General features: G+C 54.2%; 6 protein-coding genes across 6 annotated transcripts; 2 read left to right on the forward strand and 4 right to left on the reverse strand.

Moving 5' to 3' along the window:
- Positions 1-2,351: 2,351 nt before the first annotated feature.
- On the reverse strand, positions 2,352-3,962 carry A1O5_05996 (ribose-phosphate pyrophosphokinase; the record flags this gene model as incomplete). Its single annotated transcript, XM_007746592.1, has 1 exon — positions 2,352-3,962. The coding sequence occupies one exon, from the start codon at positions 3,960-3,962 to the stop codon at positions 2,352-2,354; it is 1,611 nt and encodes a 536-aa protein (XP_007744782.1).
- Positions 3,963-4,457: 495 nt separating this feature from the next.
- On the forward strand, positions 4,458-5,293 carry A1O5_05997 (uncharacterized protein; the record flags this gene model as incomplete). The annotated part of the gene is made up of 2 exons (XM_007746593.1): positions 4,458-4,553; positions 4,619-5,293. The coding sequence occupies 2 exons, from the start codon at positions 4,458-4,460 to the stop codon at positions 5,291-5,293; spliced, it is 771 nt and encodes a 256-aa protein (XP_007744783.1).
- Positions 5,294-5,946: 653 nt separating this feature from the next.
- On the forward strand, positions 5,947-8,715 carry A1O5_05998 (uncharacterized protein; the record flags this gene model as incomplete). The annotated part of the gene is made up of 4 exons (XM_007746594.1): positions 5,947-5,974; positions 6,030-6,747; positions 6,799-8,548; positions 8,701-8,715. 4 exons carry the CDS (start codon positions 5,947-5,949, stop codon positions 8,713-8,715), a joined length of 2,511 nt encoding a protein of 836 aa, XP_007744784.1.
- A 368-nt stretch (positions 8,716-9,083) lies between these two features.
- On the reverse strand, positions 9,084-12,341 carry A1O5_05999 (uncharacterized protein; the record flags this gene model as incomplete). Its single annotated transcript, XM_007746595.1, has 1 exon — positions 9,084-12,341. One exon carries the CDS (start codon positions 12,339-12,341, stop codon positions 9,084-9,086), a length of 3,258 nt encoding a protein of 1,085 aa, XP_007744785.1.
- An 835-nt stretch (positions 12,342-13,176) lies between these two features.
- Positions 13,177-14,100, reverse strand: A1O5_06000 (uncharacterized protein; the record flags this gene model as incomplete). The annotated part of the gene is made up of 1 exon (XM_007746596.1): positions 13,177-14,100. One exon carries the CDS (start codon positions 14,098-14,100, stop codon positions 13,177-13,179), a length of 924 nt encoding a protein of 307 aa, XP_007744786.1.
- A 1,727-nt stretch (positions 14,101-15,827) lies between these two features.
- On the reverse strand, positions 15,828-18,483 carry A1O5_06001 (uncharacterized protein; the record flags this gene model as incomplete). Its single annotated transcript, XM_007746597.1, has 2 exons — positions 15,828-16,507; positions 16,557-18,483. 2 exons carry the CDS (start codon positions 18,481-18,483, stop codon positions 15,828-15,830), a joined length of 2,607 nt encoding a protein of 868 aa, XP_007744787.1.
- Between the last annotated feature and the right edge of the window lie 1,864 nt (positions 18,484-20,347).

The following is a 20,347-nucleotide window of genomic DNA, read 5'->3' on the forward strand; positions in this document are numbered from 1 at the left end:
GAGCCGCTACGGCAGCGGAGGGGGATTCAAGACTCACGTCAGTATTGGTTTTCGGATTCGACATCTTCAACTATGCAAGTTCGGGCGCAATAGAATATTTGGAAGGTCGTATCAAGGCTTCTCGTGCGGTAAGTTTTTTCAGGGTAGTGGTAAGGCGAATGGTCAGAGTTTCAGAAAATCGAGCGATATTTATAGCAGCTGTCTGTTCATCCAAGTGAGACCCGAGGGACGGCATGGTGATTTATCAGGCTTCGACGCAACAACCGGCGGACATTCACGGATCGTGACCAGCAAACAAATCAATGACACCGCTATACTGCCGTCACTTGGCGTCGAGAATGTTAGGGGCGACTTGTGGCTGCCGGTTTGAAGAAATCGGCCAGGGAAGGAGAAGTCCTGGTGGTGACAATGCCCGCGTGGAAATCCTTTACTCTTTCAGCAGCGTTTCTTACTACCCTTTAACGGGATGGCTCCAGAGAGATACAGGGTCACCTTCGACGCTGATTGAGCGAATGGAACGCTGGAACGCTTGGACGGCAAGTAACATTGGACCTATTCCATCCGAAAGAGAGTTTTAGGTATCCTATAGCTCAACGGGAAGGCATCCGCCCGGTAGCCTAACACCTCAGCTCGTGTTGTGTCTTGAGCAGTACTCCTGTGCCCACATCAGCCTGTACTTGGGTAGGGGATCCGACGAGAATAGCGCATCGCGGGTTAACCACCCCTTTCCCAGTCGTGAGCCAAAATTAGAGTTTCCCATGAACCTGAGAGCGTGCAGGATGACCTGCCGCTCTTGTGGTTAGACAAGCTTCCGAGGAAAGGGACAGCTTGAGGGAGTCATGCCATAGTTGAACCGGCGTGGGATGAACTTGCGACTATCACGAACAGCGGGTTGGATCTGTGGGCCGGCCCAGGCCCCTGCAAGGTTCGATAGTCCATGCTCCAGTCTTCACGGGGAGCGGATGTAACCAAGTGGCTTTTCCAGACGCTCCGGAGTCTCAGCTGTATCGCCCTCATCAGAGAGCCTGTTAGAGCGGCAGGCGACGCCTAGAGCTTTCCGGATAAACCAAGCTACGCAATGTTGAAGTGTGAGGCGAAGGACAAGCCACAAGTCCCCAGGACAGTATTGCCTAGCGACGTCGGTCTAGTGGTTCTCGCGGTGTAGTCCGATCGTCCTTTAACGAGGTTGTAGTGTCGATCTTTTACCGAGCGATTTCCAGATCTAACCCTTGCAGGCCCCCGTAGCTGGATTTTTGCGGGCCCCCCTGTGGCCCCCCAAGAATGGCAATCACAGATTTTCACTGAGTTCGCCCACAACACTCCCCCCAAACCGGATCCGTTTCCCTTCCCAACTAGTTGGTCCCGGCTGACGACTCGCTCTCGAAAATGCGCTAGCTAGTCCCTAGGCAAGCCCCGCAGCTGCGACAGAACGCGTGCCCTGATTCTCAGTGGGCGGGAGAGATGCATTTTGTCTCGAGATTGCTTGCGCTTCCGTCTGGTTCAGCTCTCCACTCCCCAAGCTCTACACCATAGGGCGTCGTATGTAGTGGGTGAAATAAAAAGGAAAATTGCCCTCTAATAATGTTCCATGGTAATACAATTTGGTTCCTGTCGCAGTTGCAGCTGTGAAAGGTCTCCACTTCGACGTGGTCCGCGATTTTGATGCTCCTGTTGTCGGATGAAAGGAAAAACTAAAAGACGGACTGAAGCTGTCATGTATCCCTGGGTGCAGCCGCACCGAGAATTGGAGGCAGATTCGGATTATTCTGCCCTGTCGGTCCCGTGTCGTCGAAAGGGAACGCTTCGTAGGTTGAAGCTATCTTTTCGCCTTGTGTCACCTAGGAGGCCGCAGTGATTGGAGGAACCGAAAAAGAAAGGTGCATGGTCCTTTCCCGGGTTGTTGGCAACTCCGTGCTCGGAACGAAGGTGGCGTGAAAAAGTCCGAAAGTTGCTGTAACACAACAGCACATCCTGGTTGACCGGCTGCATGATGGCGTTGTCAACATCCAAAGTGTGCCGATGAGATTTCAAGCTCCTGGTGCTCGGTGTCGAGGCATACTCGTGAGCTCATAATAAAGAGGAATATTGCTCCTGCGTTACAGGGGTGGTAGTAGTACTGAATGTTAGCGTTACGTGTTCTGAAGCACTCGTAGTTCGTGGAAAGCGATGGATCATGTCGTCCTTCGATAAAGCCACATCGAGGATTCATGACGCTTTTTCGCGTACATGACAAGCGGCGGTGTGGCAGGGAGCTTTGATTAAGGTTTCTGGCTGAGGGAGGTAGTCAATCGACAAGACCTTCATGCATTCAACTGAAACAGCGTCGACATGTCCTCTGCGAAATGTTCGAGTCAGCCGGGGTTTCTCAGGCTGGGGGTCTTGCACTTACCTCCGTGGTGATTGCGTCGGATGGCTTCTGCCAGGAGATTCGAGAGGTCGATCATTATCAGTTTCTTCGAGGCACGGATCCGCTCAGGCGCCAGGGGAAAGGTATTTGTCACGACGATATAGTCAATGTAGTCGCATGCTTCTAACTCCTCCAGGGAGTTTTCGCCAAATAGTCCATGGACTGCGATGCAGTACACCTTTCTGGCATGGCCGATCTTGACACAGGTTTCGGCGGCTGCAATCCACGAACCAGACCGATCGATGATGTCGTCCATCATGAGAACTGTCTTGTCCTTGACACTTCCGACCAAGGTGATGGTGTGTTCCTGGTCGGGATTCTTAATGCCCTCCTCTTCCTCATCCGATGTTGCGGCTGCGTCAAATGTCCCGCCAAGCGCGTGTTCGGGTTGAAAAGACGAGGCATTGGACACAAAGGAAGAAGTCATAGGGTCGTTGGTGGGGGGATCTGGTCCGTCTTGCAGAGGTCGCTCGCCCGTAAGATTGGCAAGGGAAGCTGACATGCTTGACATTGCCGAAGAGGGATGGTCTTCGTCCACCAAATGCCCTTGGATCAGCCGACCCACGACTACATCGCGTGCCCTCTGATCGTTGTGTTCTTCGCTAGCTTCGTATTCGGAGGGTCGACGCGCACTGGGAACTGCCTCGATTCGGGGGGACGGGTCGGGCGACGCAGCAGGGGAAGGAGACTCCACCCTTGCCGCCTGGACCAGAGGACTTGATGCAATCGTGACTGCCTTAGGCCTGCCAACGCCGGAGCGGTTGACACCGTTCAATAGGGGAACCCTGGCCCTAGCACGGTGAGGAAGCCCCCTGTTGTGTGACTTTTCGGATTCGCTGTCGGCATCGTCGGCGTCGTCCCCATCCAGCAGGTGGTCGCGATAGCGGATGGACTGTGGCTCAATGGCATCGAAGAACACGGTGCTGTCCGCTAAGCCGTTGTGGTGGTGTGAGTGTCTAGAACGATCTTTATCGGTGGATACAAGAGCGAAGCTGAGCTTCAGGGCATCGGCGAGTGAGGTGACTCGTTTGGTGCCGCCCACGTTCTTGCTCACTACGACTGCATCGTGCCAGCGGGGAACGTTGCCTTTGATCCACCGAGCAATAATCGGTTCGGCAAATAGGTTGTCGACAGGCTTGCCAAAGAACCCTTGCATCTGCGAAGCATGAAGGTCCACCGTTATGACGTGGTCCACCCCGGCTACCACCATGAGGTTGGCCAGCATTTTTGCAGTGATGGCGCCTCGATGGCTCTTCTTCTTGGATTGGCGCGAGTAGGGAAAGTAGGGAATGACGGCAGTGATGGACTTTGCTGAGCCGCCCTTGCATGCAGCGATCATGATGAGCATTTCCATGACACTGTCGTTGATGCGAGGGCTTCCACTCTGCACGATGAAGACATCTTCGTTTCTAACGGAGACGCCTATCTGGACGCTGATTTCTCCGTTTGCGAAGTTGCCCAACTCACATTCGGCGGGCGAAGAGCCCAGTCTTTCACAGATGGACTCGACAAGGGCTGGATGAGACCTTCCGGAGAAGACTTGGACGCCTCGCATTTAGTCGCTCCCAACGGGTCCGGGGTTGAGTAGAATGAAAACAAAGTGAATAGGAAGAGGCTAACAACTCCCGCCCCAAGTATTGTAGCTTCTCGACTCAACTCAATGTCATAGTCTTCAGGCAAGTTTGGTCCTTGGGGTCTTTCATTGTTTAGGGGGTTACACAAAGGTTGACCAGGGCAAGCGTATTCGCCAGAAGCAAAGCAAGAGTTGAGGAGGAAGTGACTTTTTTTTTTGAGTGAAGATCAAGTCAACCAATCATGACGCTTCTCGTATTGGGCACGTGAGAGAGCAGTGGACGAGGCAAAAGTGGCGGTCAGACAGCCACCAAAAACCCCATTCTCGGGTATTTGCCGAGTTGCGTCGCTGTCAGACGAATTTTTCGATTATCTCCCTCATTCCATTCCTCATCATCCAGTCTGAAATCAGCCAGGCACAACATCCTTCCGCGAGTGCCTCGATGGCATGTGCTGACCATCTCACTATGCGCCCACCATGCCTTCCAAATTCCCAGAGATCCAGGGCGGAGGCTCCCTGATTCTCGCATGGCAGATCAAAGGCAAGGAAGTTCTCGTGATCGGCGGTGGTGAGGTATGTTCCGCGGGCGATGCGTTGGGAGACTGTGACACACAGCACTAACTCGCACTGCGTCTTAGGTCGCTGCCGGCCGGATCGTCAACTTGCTCAATGCCGACGCCAAAGTCACGGTTGTGTGCCCGCGCGGGGGCCTGAATGAAGAGGTGGCATATCGGGTAGACCATAGGCAGGTCAAACATGTCGACCGAGTTTTCCTCCCTCTCGACCTCGAGCCTGAAAAGAAAGTGGCTATGGTACTCAGCGCGATCGACGACCCAGAGGCATCCACGCGGATATGGAAATACTGTAAGAAAATGAAAGTGCCTGCCAATATCGCCGATGTCCCTCCGGAATGCGATTTCTACTTTGGCAGCGTCCACCGCGACGGTCCTCTCCAGATCATGGTATCTACCAACGGGAATGGGCCTAGGATGGCGGCGGCTCTCCGGCGACAGATTGCCGACATGCTACCCAAAGGCACGGGAGACAGCATTAAGAAGGTTGGGCAACTGAGGCGAATGCTCCGAAAAGCAGCGCCGGGCAAAAGCACGCGCGACATCAGTAGGAGGATGAGCTGGATGAGCGAGATCTGTGACAAATGGAGCGCCGAGGAGTTCAACGCCATGGACGAAGAGGACATGGACAAGCTGGTGCAATTCTACGAGCGGGGCATGGTGCCGAGCTTTGAGGAGATTCGGCTTGGATATCGCGGAGATGTGGTCTGGGAATTTGACGGGTCATTTGGATGGATGTGACAAGCATTTTTTAGGGACGAGGATATTGAATGATTTCTTTTCAGCACCATCACCGCCGTTGTGAGCAGGTGGTTTGTTCTTTGCGGCATTGATCTCAGGGCAGATGTGGAGACCTATTACCTCTAGAACTGCACGCGGGATGTAGCCAGCGACGCGGGTGATGGCAGTGGTGGCCGTGGCGGCAGTGGGTGGCAGTGGGTGGCTGCGGGTGACAGCGGGTGATAGTGGCTGGTGGTGGTGGTGGTGGAGGAGGAGGAGGAGGAGGGGAAAAAGTGAGCAGGGCGGAATGACGTAGTTGGTGGTCGTGCCAGCTGAACATCGGACAACGCAAGTTGACCACAACTGTTACTTCCCAGTAATACTCGTAATAATATGGCTTGACCTGGGAAACCTGGGCAATTGGGTCGACCACGTCCAAAAAGTATATTTCCACATCTCATCTGTCGAGAGCTTTCTCTTCTACAGTCTCTATCTCCTGCTCTTTCTCTCATCGTTCCATTGCTGCCGTTCTGTTGACGATATTCCTTGTATTCTTGACCGCATTGCTCATTGCAACCCCCCCCCCCTTCCGCCTCGACAAATACGCAGGCCCCCGAATCGTGCCCACTCACTCCCATTCAGTGACCTGGCAAGGGACAATAGCAATCAACAGAATGCAAGCTCTCCGTGATAAGCTCAAAGGTCAGCCTTAGTCAACCATTCATCCCCGGACAGGCAGATGATGATCCCCCTTTAGATACCAAGCTCCACGATGCCAAAATTGAAGCCATTCATTTCAAGCACAAGATTGGCAAACTCAAAAACCTCGTCAACAAGAACCATCGCCATGACGAGGCCCATGAACAAGAGACGGACCGCAAGCGGACCGCCATTTGCCAGTCTCACCGTTTTGAGTCCTACTTTCCCGAGCGCGACAACAACCGCATCAAGTGGTATGTCGACGGCCGTGACTACTTCTGGGCCGTCTCGGTTGGCCTTGAGAATGCCAAGGAGACCATTTACATTGCCGACTGGTGGTTGTCGCCCGAACTCTTCTTGCGCCGCCCTCCCTTTTTCAACCAGGAATGGCGTCTGGACCAAACCATCAAGCGCGCCGCCGAGCGGGGCGTCCAAGTCTACGTGATTGTCTACAAGGAGGTGCAGCAAGCCTTGACCTGCAATTCCGCCCATACGAAGCATGCCTTGCGAGCGCTGTGCCCCGAGGGCAGTCCTGGCCACGGGAACATCCACGTCCTGCGCCATCCCGATCACAACGTCTTTGAGAATCTTGGCGATATGACCTTTTACTGGGCTCACCACGAGAAATTTATTGTTATTGACTATCACCTCGCATTCATCGGAGGCTTAGATCTTTGCTATGGGAGGTGGGATGTCCGCCAGCATCTCCTAGCTGACGTTCACCCTTCTGGAGTCGTCAATGAAATCTTCCCAGGACAAGACTTCAATAATAACCGGTACATTATCACCCAATCTCTAAAACCCCCAAACTAATTAAGCGGGCACAGAATCATGGACTTCCACACGGTGGAGGACTGGTCGAACAACGAACTCAATAAGACCGACTACGGCAGAATGCCATGGCATGACGTAGCAATGGCTGTAATTGGCGAGTCTGTACTAGACATCGCCGAACATTTTGTGCTAAGATGGAACTTTGTCAAACGAGACAAATACAAGCGAGATGAGGGTGTCGACTATCTGTGTATGACCACTCGAGCTAGGGCCGATGGCTCTAATCCGGACGAAGACCTCATTGCGATCCAGAGACCAAAGCATCCCGTGGGCAAGTACATTGAACATCCTTTCAGTCCGCTCGAGGGCAAGGGCCTTCAGAATACTGGCAGTGTCCACGCCCAGGTCGTTCGCAGCAGCGACGACTGGAGCAGTGGCATCCTGCTTGATCACAGCATTCAAACCGCGTATGCAGAAGTGATTGAAAGTGCCCAACACTACGTCTACATTGAGAACCAATTCTTCATCACGGCCACCGGCGAGCATCAATCGCCCATCCACAACAGAGTCGGCCGTGCCATCGTCAATGCCTGCGTCCGCGCTGCGACGGAAAACCGCAAATTCAGGGTCATCATTCTCATCCCCGCCATTCCAGGCTTTGCAGGTGATCTTCGTAGCGATGCTGCCGTCGGTACAAGAGCGATCATGAACTATCAGTACAAGAGCATCAATCGAGGGGAGCACTCGATCTTTGGACAGATCAAAGCCGCCGGCGTGGACCCATCCAAGTACATCTTCGTCTTCAACCTGCGCGCATATGACCGCATCGACAAAACCCCGTCGCTCATTCAACAAGAGAAGGAATCTGGAGTGTCCTATCAACAACTCCAACGTGCCGAAGCCGAAGAGATTATGGGCAGCGGCATTCATGGGTATGAAGGCGAAAAGACGGAGAAGGAATCCCGTGGTGCCGGGGCTCAGGTCAGCGAAGACGAACAACACGCCATCATCGACCGGAAGCGCCGATTTGAGGCGGCGCGCCAGAAACTAGATGTCAAAGACCCCGTCACTTCGGCCGAATCAATTGCCGAAGACGCCATGGCTCGCGGCGGGCTCGTCAGTGAAGAACCATGGGAAGGCGAACCCGAGACCGAGAAGGACAACTTTGTGCAAGAGGAACTCTACATCCACGCAAAATTGCTGATTGCGGACGACAAGACAGTGATTTGCGGATCGAGCAACATCAATGATCGCTCCCTTTTGGGGTCGCACGACTCGGAACTCTCCATCGTCATGACCGACACCAAAGTCCTTGAATCGACCATGGACGGCAAGCCTTACCAAGCAGGCTACCACGCCGCCTCACTACGCCGCCATCTCTGGCGCGAACACATGGGACTGATCGAAGCGCAATCCGTTGACGCCTCCAAGGACCCGAATGCCCAGCCACCCACCGTATGCATGAACGAAGAATACTCTGGGGAGGAGTGGGAGTTTGTCGCCGACCCCTTGTCCGATGCTCTCTGGGAGAAATGGACAACCCAAGCCACCGTCAACACTGACATCTATCGATACCTATTCCGCGCAGATCCGGACAACCATATCAAAACATGGAAGGATTACGACGACTTTGCACCGCGCAAGACGATCAAACAGGGCCATTTGCACGATCCCCATATGCCGGTGGAGCTTGTAAGGAAAGAACTGGACAAGGTTAGAGGACATCTCGTTTGGATGCCCCTGGATTTCTTGTGCGAGGAGGAGATGGCCGAGAGGGGCCTGCAAGTTAATGCTTACACCGAGGTGAGTTTTTTTTTTTTTTCCTGTGGAGCGAGGCGAAACAGTATATGCAGGGCAACCTTTATTATTATTATTTCCCCTCCATCCTCGATGCGTATTTCCCCCGATCGAGCAGTACTCGTCCAGGCATTGCTAATTGTGGTGACTCTCGGCAGAGTGTATACACTTGACACAGACAGAGGATATGCCTGATGCCCCTGGCTGGCACAGTGGGCTTTGGGAATCAGGAAGGCTCTGTGATTGTTCGGATTCTCTTCGGCGCGTCGCAGGCATGTCGGAATGGTGAAGCTGGATGCATATGCATATTGTGTGCGCACAAAGCGGAAACCGGTTGTGGGTGTGCTTGGGACGGCTTTTGTGCCAAAACACAAGCGCTTCAAAAGCCTGATAAGGAGCCGCACGGATGGTAACGGGCCAGGTCAGGGTGGCCCGAGGCTGAGGGTCGTCATGCCATGTCATGTCATGTTTACGGCCCATCACTTCTAATGAATCATGCCTTTTTGTCAATCCTTTGTTGTCCCTTGCCTCTCTCTTCTTCTCACACAGCCTCAACATCACCATCGTTAACACGATCGACATCTTCGGCCGCAGCTTTTAACCTCCCCCACGCCTCGTCCCCTCGTTCCTCCCACTCCCGAGCGCGACCCAATACCCTTCTTGCCGCGCTGCGCGCCTTGAAGCGCCATTTCCCCTCGACAACCCCCCCGGTGCGCTCGCGCTGCATGGGCCCCAAGGCGCGGTAGCGTGCCATGAGCCACAGCGTCTTGTCCACGACCTCGCGCCACCGGTCGCGCGACAAATTGTTAAAGTCCTCGCCGCCGGAGATGGAGACGGAGGAGACGGACGTTGAGGAGAGGAACGCGCGCCATGATTTCTCGGCCCAGAGGAGAGCGGAGGACGGGCGCCGGCGCCACAGTGAGATGCGGGAGAGCAGGGTCAACAGTATCGGCGAGGAGGTCGCGAGTGGGCTTATCAACGTGTCGATGAGATGGAGGAAGGAGCGCGGGGTGTACGGGAGTCTTCCCCCCGTTGTCGTTGTCGTTGTCATTGGCGATGCTGTCGTCGATGGGAGTGTTGTAGTGGCGTTGGCGTCTGTTGTTGTTGGTGGTGTCGACGTCGGCGCTGTCTCCTTCTCCTTCTCCTTCTCGGCCCGGTCATGGCCATGGCCGTTCTGTATTCCGTCCGTTCGCGGTTCCTCCAGCCCAGCTACCTGGGCGGCGCCTGCTTCCCCGTCACCACCAACGCCCTCCATTTGGCCCTGCCCGTCGCCGTTGTCCTCTTCCGTCTCCGTCGAAGGATACGACCAAGTCCCCGTGACATAGTCGGTAAGAACAGCCAAGATCTTCAAATCTATACAGTTCTCTCCTTCCTTCTTGCCTCGCAGCTCCACCACGCGGCCCATCGCCTGGATGACTTCCCCCCACGGCGTGTTTGCCGACGGCGGTATGCTCGCCGCGACAGTGAGGTAGTTGTCCCAGATGCGCGCGTCGTCGTGTTTCAGGGTGGCGGCGCGGCGCAGGGCCCGGAGGGCGTCACGCAGGTGCCGGCATGGGTCGGGGGGATGGGTTGAAGCAGGAGTGGAATCCTCCGTATCGGCGGTTGTTGGTGCTCTTGCGTCGTGCATCCCGCTATCACCGGCAGGCGCCGTTGCTGCAGCAGACTCACGGTCTGTTTGGTCGGGCACATCCACTGTTCCGGCCACAGGTGTGGGTAATCTCAACAGCGCAACGGCCAGGTTCGACCAGCTCTCCGCGTCCTTGTCGTCCAACTGTACACATCGCGTGAAGCTCTCAACCGCGGGCATCCACTCGGCCAGTTCTAATTGCAGACACCCCAACGCGAACCAGCTCGCTCGGTCGAGGCGGGAGATATTCAGCGCTAGAGTGTATGCCTCTACGGCGCGCCGGAAGTCGCGCTTCTTAGTGTAGTGCCGGCCTAGCGAGCGCTGTGCTCGGGCGTACCGGTTCGAAGAGATGGACCAGGCGAGGGAATAGTACGAAGCTTCACCGGTGATGTCGCCTAATATGCAAAGCAGGCGGGGGGCGTCTGCTGGTGGGGGAGAGCGAAGCCGCTCCTTGTCTGTAATATCTGCAGCACCGTCCGGCGCAAACAGCAAATCTTTAAGCAAGTCCACAGCCTTGCCCTCCTGATCCGTCGCCGCAAGACACAATACCACCTCCGCGTACATCTGTAGACGGTTGTAAATGTCCAGTGCCGTCTTAAGCCCGCCCATCTGCGTCCAGCGCTGGGCGAGTTCGGCTTCGAGCTCCCACCGCAGCGGGGGGGAGAGTTGGTAGATGTATTTTAGACGTTCGGCCACGGAGGCGGATTCGGAGGGGTTCGGTTTAGGCAGGAATGTCGTTGTACTTGATGTTGTCGACGGGGCTGCAGTTGATTGTGTAACGGACGTTAGTGGTGGGTTCTTGGTGTCTGATGACGGAGAAGGGTTTGATTCCGGCGTTGTCGTTTCAACAATGACTTGATCAACTAGCGCCTGCAACTGTAGCAATCCTCTCTCGGCAGTTCGGGCTCGGTAGCCTTCTATCCTGCTCCTGACGAGAAGGGCTTGAGTGTAGACTTGCCAATTGGACGATCCTCCTTCCAGGACTCGAGTCGCGTACGGCAAGGTCTCTTCCCTCACCAGGCCGTCGTCCGGAGAGGTGTTGGTGATGCTGCTCGCGGTGGCAAGAAGGATGATGCTGTCCATGGGGAAGAGCAGCGGCTGGTTTGCCGGATCGAGGGATGCGAGTTGCGGTGGGATGGTTGTTGAGTCAGAGGGTGCAATGTGTGTCATTGTGTCTTCTGACACCGGTGCCGCTGGGGTGCTAGAATGGAATTGGATGTGTTCGAGGAGGGTGTCGTCGTTGAGAGGCAGGCTCTCAGGTTTGGTTGCAGCAGGGCTGTCAGGCATAGAAATAGGCTCATGACGGTCGTCACCCTCTGCAATAGCCTCGCTGGATTCCACGCTCTCGACCTTAGAGCCCTTGCGATTACTATAAGGCTCGGGTTCACGGTCTCGACTCCTGGCCAGAACGACAAGTTGAGTGATATCCCTGTCCTGAAACTTTGTCCTTTTGCCCAGCGCACCGGTCAGCAAAAATTGAAACCGTCGCGTCGTTGCGGCTTTGGCGAGGTCTGCCCGTGCCAGTGCATCGTCACCGTAATGCGTGCGGACCACCGCTCTCTCGATAAGGAACTCGACAAAATGTTCCTCGGCAGCTGCGCCGCCAAAGGCCAAGCGAGAAGTGAGTTGGCGTTCGAGAACCTCGGCGTCCAAATAGATGATGTCCCGAAGAGAGGGAGATTCCTCCGAAAGGAGCTTCTGATGCCAGAAGTTGACTCGGAAACGTGCCCGTCGGCCGTTGAATCCAGCCTCAGCCAGCGTGGGATTCGACAAGACGACTTTGGCAAGCCAGAAGAGCTCGATGTGTGGTGTCAATGGGTACGGGCGAGATCCATTGGCGGAAAGATACTCGAACAGATCTCCTTTCAAGGATTCGAGGCTTTGAGCTCGGTATGTCTGTGGGAAAATAACTTCCTCCGTGTTGAACTCCAAGGGTGGTCCCGTACAGTTGGCTTGCAAGAATGCCTCGAGCGCGGTATACCCGATCTTGAGGAACGAGAGCTGTTGCATGGCATCGTTGAGCAAAAACTTGACCCTCGATGTCACACCACCGATGAAGGGTATTGGTTCGGCGTGTACGGCGTCAAAGCCCAGCAACTTGCGAGTCAATGGGTCCTGCAGAATTTCCAGAAATGAAGTCCCCATCTTGGGGTAAGGATAGAGGTGCTCCATTGCGGCGAGTTGCCTGTCTTCAACTCACAATCTGCCGCGTATTTCCTGTGGCGGGACAGGCGCGAAGAATCTTGTCGCAAACTGGCTGCCAGACTTCTGCGTCTCGGCCAGATTGAAGGCCCCTCGCGAGAGTCCAAACTTGTCGCTTGCACCTGATGGTGCGTTCGATCGCAGGTTCCGCAACTAGAAAATTGCACAAATACAACGCAACCTGGCCAGCGTACCGAGTAGACTGCTCCCCAATTGCTTCGGGGGTGTATCAGGGCACTAAAATGAAATTTTCTTCTTCCCTTATTTTCTCTTTTGGAATCCGCGACAGGAAAAATGATTCCAAGGCTCTCGGTCTGGGCTGCACAAACCTGTTGGGGAAGGAAAGCAACTCTCCCTTAAGAGGCTTCGCCAGTAGCATCCTCTAAACACTGTGAAAGATGGAAAAGGCATAAGAGAGGACCAGAGCCGGAGCAAAAGACGTCTTGTGGCGAATGAGGTGAAGGCCAACTTCGCCTTTCTCTGGTGGGAAGACGAAACGAGAGAAGAGGGAGAGGGGCAAAGTGGAAAAAAGATCCTCCGTAATTATACTCACGTGCAACTGAATTCATTTCGTTTCACTCGTACAAAATTCTGGTAATCCCTCTCTTCTGCCCCGACAAGAAACATGCTCAGAAATATCTCAACGGCTGCTGTTGTTGGTACAAATCCAAAATCGCTATTCACGCATCCACAGTAAAGCGAGGGTATCTCACAAGTATCAAAATCTGCTGTCTCTCCCCCCCCATCTCCGTCGGCCTGCTGAAGCTAAAAAAATCATCTCCACTCAAATGGCTTCTCTTTTTGTCTATATCCTCTTGCCAGTTCGACCGGCCTGAGCCGCCTTTCTCTTTCTATACACACTTCTATATTGGATCCGGCCAATGGTGCCCAGTCCATATGCCAGAAAGAACAAGAATGTCCAGGCACAGGTGACAATCAACCCTGTGGGGAAAATGCCCAGCCTCGTTCCGGGCAGGACGAAAGGAACGGCAGCGGTGATTGCTGCGGCGGCAACGGTTGGGCCGACGAGCCCCCCTTTGAATTCGTCCTTGAATTGCCCAACCACAAACCAAGCCCCGTCGGCCGCGCTCACATTGGCCATGATGGGCATTTGAGAGTTGGCCGCGTTGAGCTTGATGTCCGGCAGCATCAGCGACATGATTTGAGTGTCGTTCAGCATCGCGAGGTTCAGGTTCTTCTCAAATGTGCCAAAGAGGGTGTATTGTTGCACCTCGGCCATGCTGTTTTGTCGTGCCTCGACATCTCGCTTCCTCCGCTTGGTCAACGACTGGAACGTGGTGCTGGTAGGATACGTCAAGCTGATCATGATGTCGTTGACGGGCACATTCTTGAAGTTGCCTGTTGGCTGAAACATCTGGTAGAGTCGGAGGTCGGCCTCGAAGGCGCCTTGTTTGCTGTCGTATTGCAAGATGTTGTAGCACGCGGCGAGGCCAGCTGCGTTCTCGACCGAGCTGAGTGTTTTGAGAGCACTGACGCAAGCCGTCGCGATTGTTTCGTTCAATGCCATCGTTGGTGCGGCCACCGAGAGTGAGCCAGTTGAGGACTGCGGGTCTCGTCGGAAGATCCTGTCGGCGTCTCTCTCCATCTCTTCTTCCCAGGCATTTCTCCTTCTGATCGCGTTGGGCAGATGCAAAACGGCTTTGGCCGAAATGATGTCCGCCTCAGCCAACAACAACACAACTGAGGCAACAATGGTCGTCAAATGCATTTTTGTTGGTTGTTATGCTGGTTTTGAGTATTGACTGTACGTGGTCGTCGAGACCGGTGATGATGAGACCAAGCACAGCTTGTTGGAAAGGAATGTAGGCACGGCCAGCGACTGCCAGTAAAGAACGCAAATGCTCAAAGAAAATGGGAAGGGAACCTGCCCACGAGCATGTAGGTTGTTGAAAAGGATGGAAAAGAGCGAGGGACAGGAGCAAAGGGAGAGTTGTTGCTGGCCTGTGCAAAAAGAGTGGTCTGAGGAGTGTGACGACGAAAAGTGGAGGGCCAGGATCAATATAAAACATTGACTGTAGAGGAACTCCCACGGCCAAGGGCGAATGACACATGTCGGTTGACTGGAATGGAGACCTTGGTCCATGGGTGACCGTGACGGTTTGCCCAACCTTCCTGCCTAGGTATGGTACAGTAGGTCATAGGTAGAGCCAGGGTGGTCGGTACACCGTAATCACGGAGCACAACCGACTTACCTACTAGGGGGGGCGCGGAGAGGAGACTTGAAGGAGACTGTACTGAGGACGGTCCTGGACGGTCGAGAAAGAAGTGGATTCGAGTATGAAACAATCGGTACATACCCACGAAACGCGAAAGTGGGATGTCGCAACAGAGGTCGCACGGTGTCGCATGGTGTCGCCCGGTGCGAAGCTAGAGCGAATCGCTGAACATGGTTCTATACCTGGTACCTGGGGAGCTAGGGAGAAGGAGAGGGAGGGGCAGGTCGAGATACAAGCTTCTGTGGAGCACACAATGGTGGTTGAACTGGGCGTTGCAATTGTCCAGGTGCCACTGATGTCGGTGTACACTCAAAAAGAAAGGTCCTCTTGGTCCAGGAGAAGGGATGTCTCGCAAAGGGTTGTTCAACCCCGGCAGATTCGACACAATGGCGTGCAGCGAACCGGAGGCAGGGGCAGGGGGAGGAGCCTGATATGGCAAAGTCATTGGCCAGGACGCGCGGCGGGCGGGGCGCGGGCGGGGCGGAAGGGAAAAGGAGGCGTCGTGGCGTCCCCGCCTATCGTTACAGAATCGGACGCGGCATCGTGAGACGGCGCCACACGTACGGAGTATGTACTAAGTACATGCTTACCTGGTAGCCGTTGTCCATTGGCCACTTGGCGCTCTCCCTAAATGACCCCTTGATTCATTCGCTGCCAGCGTTGCGACTTGTTTCCTGCGCGCCTCGTCCAACCTCCAGCAACCTGTTTCGAGGCCTGCATTTCGGCGATTCTGGTCCAACCACCCGTTCATGGCAATGAGAAATGGGAAACTGACAACTTCATAAGTTGGCCACGCCGTCTCGCCGTGTTATTCATAGTTAACCGCGCGCAGGAAAGGCTGGCATCGCGACGACCTTGTTACTATTGCCAACGAGGCTGGCGGCTTTGATTTCTCTCTATTTGCGCGCGTTACGAGGTATAATGTACAGAGTAGCATAATTGACATCGAACGAATATCTAGGAGACATTCCACACGTATCCATCGATTGAACCAATTCGGTGGACTTGGGTTGCCAACTGCCCCCCCCCCCCCCCCGGGGCACAACAGATTGCGCAAAGCATTCACATCATTGGTCACACAAATCAAGGGCAAAGTCAATAAGATGAGCATTTTGACACCCGTGACCAGTCGAAACATACGTATCCATGCTTAGGCTCGATCAAACTCACCTCGTGTGCCCCGTCTGATCTCGTCAATCACTCATACCCGACACATGACCTAGTCCTTGGACCCTTGCACCATCCTCAAAAAGTCCCTAACTCGTCCCAGCTGTGAGTTGTTGCTCATCTCCTTCTGTTCGCTGATGACGGCCTGCACTAGACCATCCAGCAGCTCATCAACCTTATCTTCATCAGCGCCCGTGCACAGGCTCACAATCTTCTTGTACCGTCCTTCTAGCTCCACACTGCGAGCTCGGAGCGTCTTGGCCATCTGCTCCAAGTGTTGGTTGTGTCGCTGGTACACCTGCACACGCCCCGACACAACCTCCGCTCTTTCCAGGCTTCCCAAGAGGTTGAGTTGCTCTTGGTTCAATCCCATCATGCTGGCGTCTGCCTCGCCATCAGGGAAGAATTGCGCCATTAGCGGGAGCTGTCCCTCAAGATCCAGGCCTCTGTCTGCTTCGCCCACCTGGACGTTGTCTTGGATCGTGTTTAGTGGGTTCGTTTCGCTCAGCTCTCCGCGAAGTTTGGCCGCCGCTCGCCGTAAATTGCTGATTCTCTTCTCTAGCTCATCCTTTTCTCGCACTTTGGCTCGAGTCTCTTCTAGTCGTCGCCGCTCGTCAGCAAGCGAAATACCGGACTCCTTTAATGCTGCGTTGGTCTTGTCCAGAATTTCCTTCCTTTCTTTCATCTCGGCTGCAAAGTCGGCTTCGCACTGGGACAGCACTTCTCGTATCGCTGCCACCATTAGCACCCACAGACCACTCGTTGAAAAGCATTTACTTACAGGTCATGAGTCCTTCCCGAGCCTCTTCGAAGGATTTCTGTGTTGATCCATTCGCCATTGAAGGCTGTTCGAATGCTGGAAGAGTTTGGTCAAACATGTTGACGTGTCCGCCGCCGACCCCAAAATCCGCCGGGGACAAGCCGCCGCGATTGCTGATGTGAGGATCTGCACCGACCTCGAGCAGTTGATCAATGATGGTAGTTGTGCTGGTTCTTGCTGCCAGGTTCAAAGCTGTATCTCCTGTTTTGTCTTGAGCATTGACAATCTCCGACATGAATTTCGCAAGTGTCATAGGACTTGACTGATTCTGACTGTTAACTCCGCCCGTTGTGTCAGGCTGCACGTTTGATTTTGATGAAGTGCCTTGTCGAATAACATACTCCAGCAAAGACTCGAGGTAGTACTTTCCCACCGCAGCCCTACCCTTTATGGCAGAGGCGACAGCGATATGATGAAGCATTGTCCTGCCACGTCCATCTCTGACCTCGATGCTGGGACCAAGGAGCTCTAGGAGAGCTGGGAAAGAATTTTGATCGAGATTATTCCTCGCTTTGCATGCCGCGATCAGCGCGGTCTCACCGCCGCTGTTTGCTCGCCGCATGTTAAATCCCTTCTCTAGCAACTTTCGAACTAGAGCGATTCGACCCAACGTGGCCGCCCAGTGTAGAGCAGTGTTGGATGAGCCATCAATTGGTACCTCGAACTCATCACCGCTCAGTCGCAGAAAAGCTGGATGATCGTCAAAGTCAGTGCGGGAAGGGTCGATGAAAAGGTCAAGTAGAAGCTCCATCTTTTGCTCCTCCAGCAGGCCAGAGGGGTGGGGAAGTGGTTCCAGACCATAAGGGAGCGGATCAGCGCCGATGAAAGCCTGACTGGGTTGAGAAAAGAATGAGATGTTCGGCTCTGTGGGGAGGCTGTCCTGCATACTGAGGTCTATTGCACCATCATAAAGGAAAGATGACTGCGGTGAAGGTCGAATGCGCTTGCGCGGTGGCTCTTGCGAATCTGCTGGGGGAAATTCCACAAAGCTAGCACCTTGACTCATGATTCCGCCATTTGTGCCGAAGCTATCTTGACTCGTCATGCTGGGCATACTCTGCTGGCTAGCGTAAACAGCATCCTGACTGTAACTGAATGATTGAGATTGTTTTCTCGGTCCGGTGGAGCGTCGTCCGTCCATATTCGGAGAGTCGAGCCGTGTTCTGTTCAAGGCATGAATGGCATTTGCCGCAGTGGTGGACATGCTTTTGAAAAAGGTGCCTCCGGTCGGCTGCCCAGCTGGTCGGCCGTCACCACCATACATTCTCTTTCTCTGGGCCGCCATTGCTTGCTCCTTTGTTGGCGTTTCAATACCTTGGGAGACCCCCGACATACCGTCAGGCGTGATATCGTGTTCCAACAGCGGCAGGAGCAGCTGCTCGACACCGTATTGTCTGCAAAACTCGCGACCGCGCTGGTAATTGACCCAAGTGCCCTGATACTTTCCGTAACCACCTTGAACTTTCTCATGCTCGCCGGTGATTTCTTTTTCGAGCACTTTGGTTCTTTTCCCCTTGTCAACTCCCGCTACCTTCAGAATCTGGGTCGCGTTCAGCCAAGAGTCAGCTCGGCGTCGCATGACAGCTATGCCGTTGACTTCCATTTCGAAAACAGACACGTTTGAATAGACAGCAGTGTAAATCTGCGGCTTGAGCCCGTTCGCATAATAGTCAGGTTGGGCAAACGCATTTGCCTCCGAGTAGCCACCGAAGTTATTAGGAGGGGCCATCATACCTCCATTTGACATGGAGGCGGTCCCATTCATGCTATACACCATCTGTTGCTGCGCTGACAAGGCTTGCTGTTGTTGGTGCTGAGATGCCGGTCTCGGAGGTGGAGGAGTCGGCGCTGGCGTGGAAGCGATCGACTGGGCCTCAAAAGACGCCATATGGGAAGGCTGTTGAGGGAAAGCTGTGTTCATGGAAGTAGAGTGGCCGTGCTGAGGGAAAGGCGGAGGGGGCTGCGCATAGACTCCTGAATGAATACCGCCCGATGCCATGATTATCAACAGATATTAGAATAAATCGAGCCAGGTGGATTCGTCGAGAAGAAGTATGTGGACCGTGTGTCAGCACATATCGGGCGCAGGCAGCGCTATCCAACCCGTTCTGCGAGATTTCCTTCTTGTTTTACTGATAAAGGAGACCCTTCACCATGTAGCTTTTCTCACACTGCTTTTTCTTTCCGACCGGAACAGTATGACGGGTTCAGCTCGGTGGAAAATCCAACCTCAGCCAGATGCGACCTGGTGTCAGGGCAGCACGTAGAGTTATGAGTGCGGTGCCAGGTCGACGTTCAACTTCGAGATCGGGGAGGCTAGTGTGTAGCACGGGGACAACGGTGGCAGACTTCTCGGCGCCCACCTGGACGGGATTTTCGCAGGAGCTCAGGCTGGACAAAGGTGCGGTGGCGCCTTGTCGCTGGAGTTGTCAGAGCAAGTTACAAGGTGCAACCTGTGAGGAGACTCGTTCAGGCAGTTTGCACAGGTGGTCAGTCGGCTGTCCGCCAGGAAATGGAAATGGGCGCAGTTGAAATTGAATCACGTCTCGGACAAGTGTGGAGCGGGGGAATTGGCTGCTTTCGCTGCTGCTTCTGCCTCGATTTGTCGCGTCTCTCTTAGCGCGTTTTGCGCGGACTCCCAAAACCCACTGCCACTTCACATCATCAACTCTTCTTTCTTCTTGACATCTTCATCGTCCTAGCCGGCCAAGTTCCGATCATGTACACCCCATGCCTGAGAACAATCGGCCGTCACAGAAAGAGAGAGTTAGGTCCTGTTCGACAATGGATCAGAGGTGGAAATCATAAACCAGATGTGACTCCCCCGCCCACGCAGCGACAAACTACTCCAAGCCAAACTCAGTCGCACAGCAGGCCTTCCTGGCTATCTCGGCGATGCAGTCATGGACTGTTCAACTGCACATCTGGACAGTATGACAGAGCAGCTCGGAGAGGGGGATCTTGACGAACTGCTACCGCACCTCTGAGCCACCTTCTGCCGCTATTCAACTTCACTAAACTAGCCCTCGTGTCGTTTCGCTAAGCGGCGTATGCAAGCAGACCAGAATCGGGAGGGAAAGCTGGGATTTCGCATGCTGCTCCTGGCTGATGTTTCATTGTGGGTGCGTACAATTTGCCTCCCACGCTGTCGCAGCTATCTATCCGCTAGACCGAATGTCTCTTGATCTCTGTGGCAGTCAGGTTTTTAGCGTTTCGAATGCCTCCTGGCCTACTCTTACGTTCAGAGCTTTGCTAAAGACCTGACGGGAATCCTGAAGACACCTCCGAGCAAATGATTCAAAGAAGGCGCGAGGTTGGTCAGTCTGCACATCCAATAAAACCGCCATCATTTTCTGGGAATTTGGTGTATGGCGGCCGAGCTGGACAACTTGGGAGATGGAAGGAAGATCACTCCTCTTGCATGGTGACTACCTTCATGTTCCCGGATCCATGGGGCCGTTGAAATCGACAGCACGCCTCTATTGGAGGTCTGTTAACCCAAGGGTAAGGAAGATACAGCCCTCAACATATAATGGACACGAGCACGGATCCCGACTTGCCACAACGTGTACCATAGTAGTATCGTGACAAGCCCGAAGATGTGAGCGGCCAAATGGACTATCCTTGTGAAGAGCCTGCGCCTGTATGGTCAGGTAGCGAGGCTGAATCCAGATAGGGTAGGAAACACACCGCTCTACAAGACTCTTGGGACCTCGCTGGCTTTTTCGAATTTCCAGACTAGTCCCAATGCT

This window comes from Cladophialophora psammophila (assembly GCF_000585535.1).
Source record: "Cladophialophora psammophila CBS 110553 chromosome Unknown aczJe-supercont1.8, whole genome shotgun sequence".
NCBI lineage: Eukaryota > Fungi > Ascomycota > Eurotiomycetes > Chaetothyriales > Herpotrichiellaceae > Cladophialophora > Cladophialophora psammophila.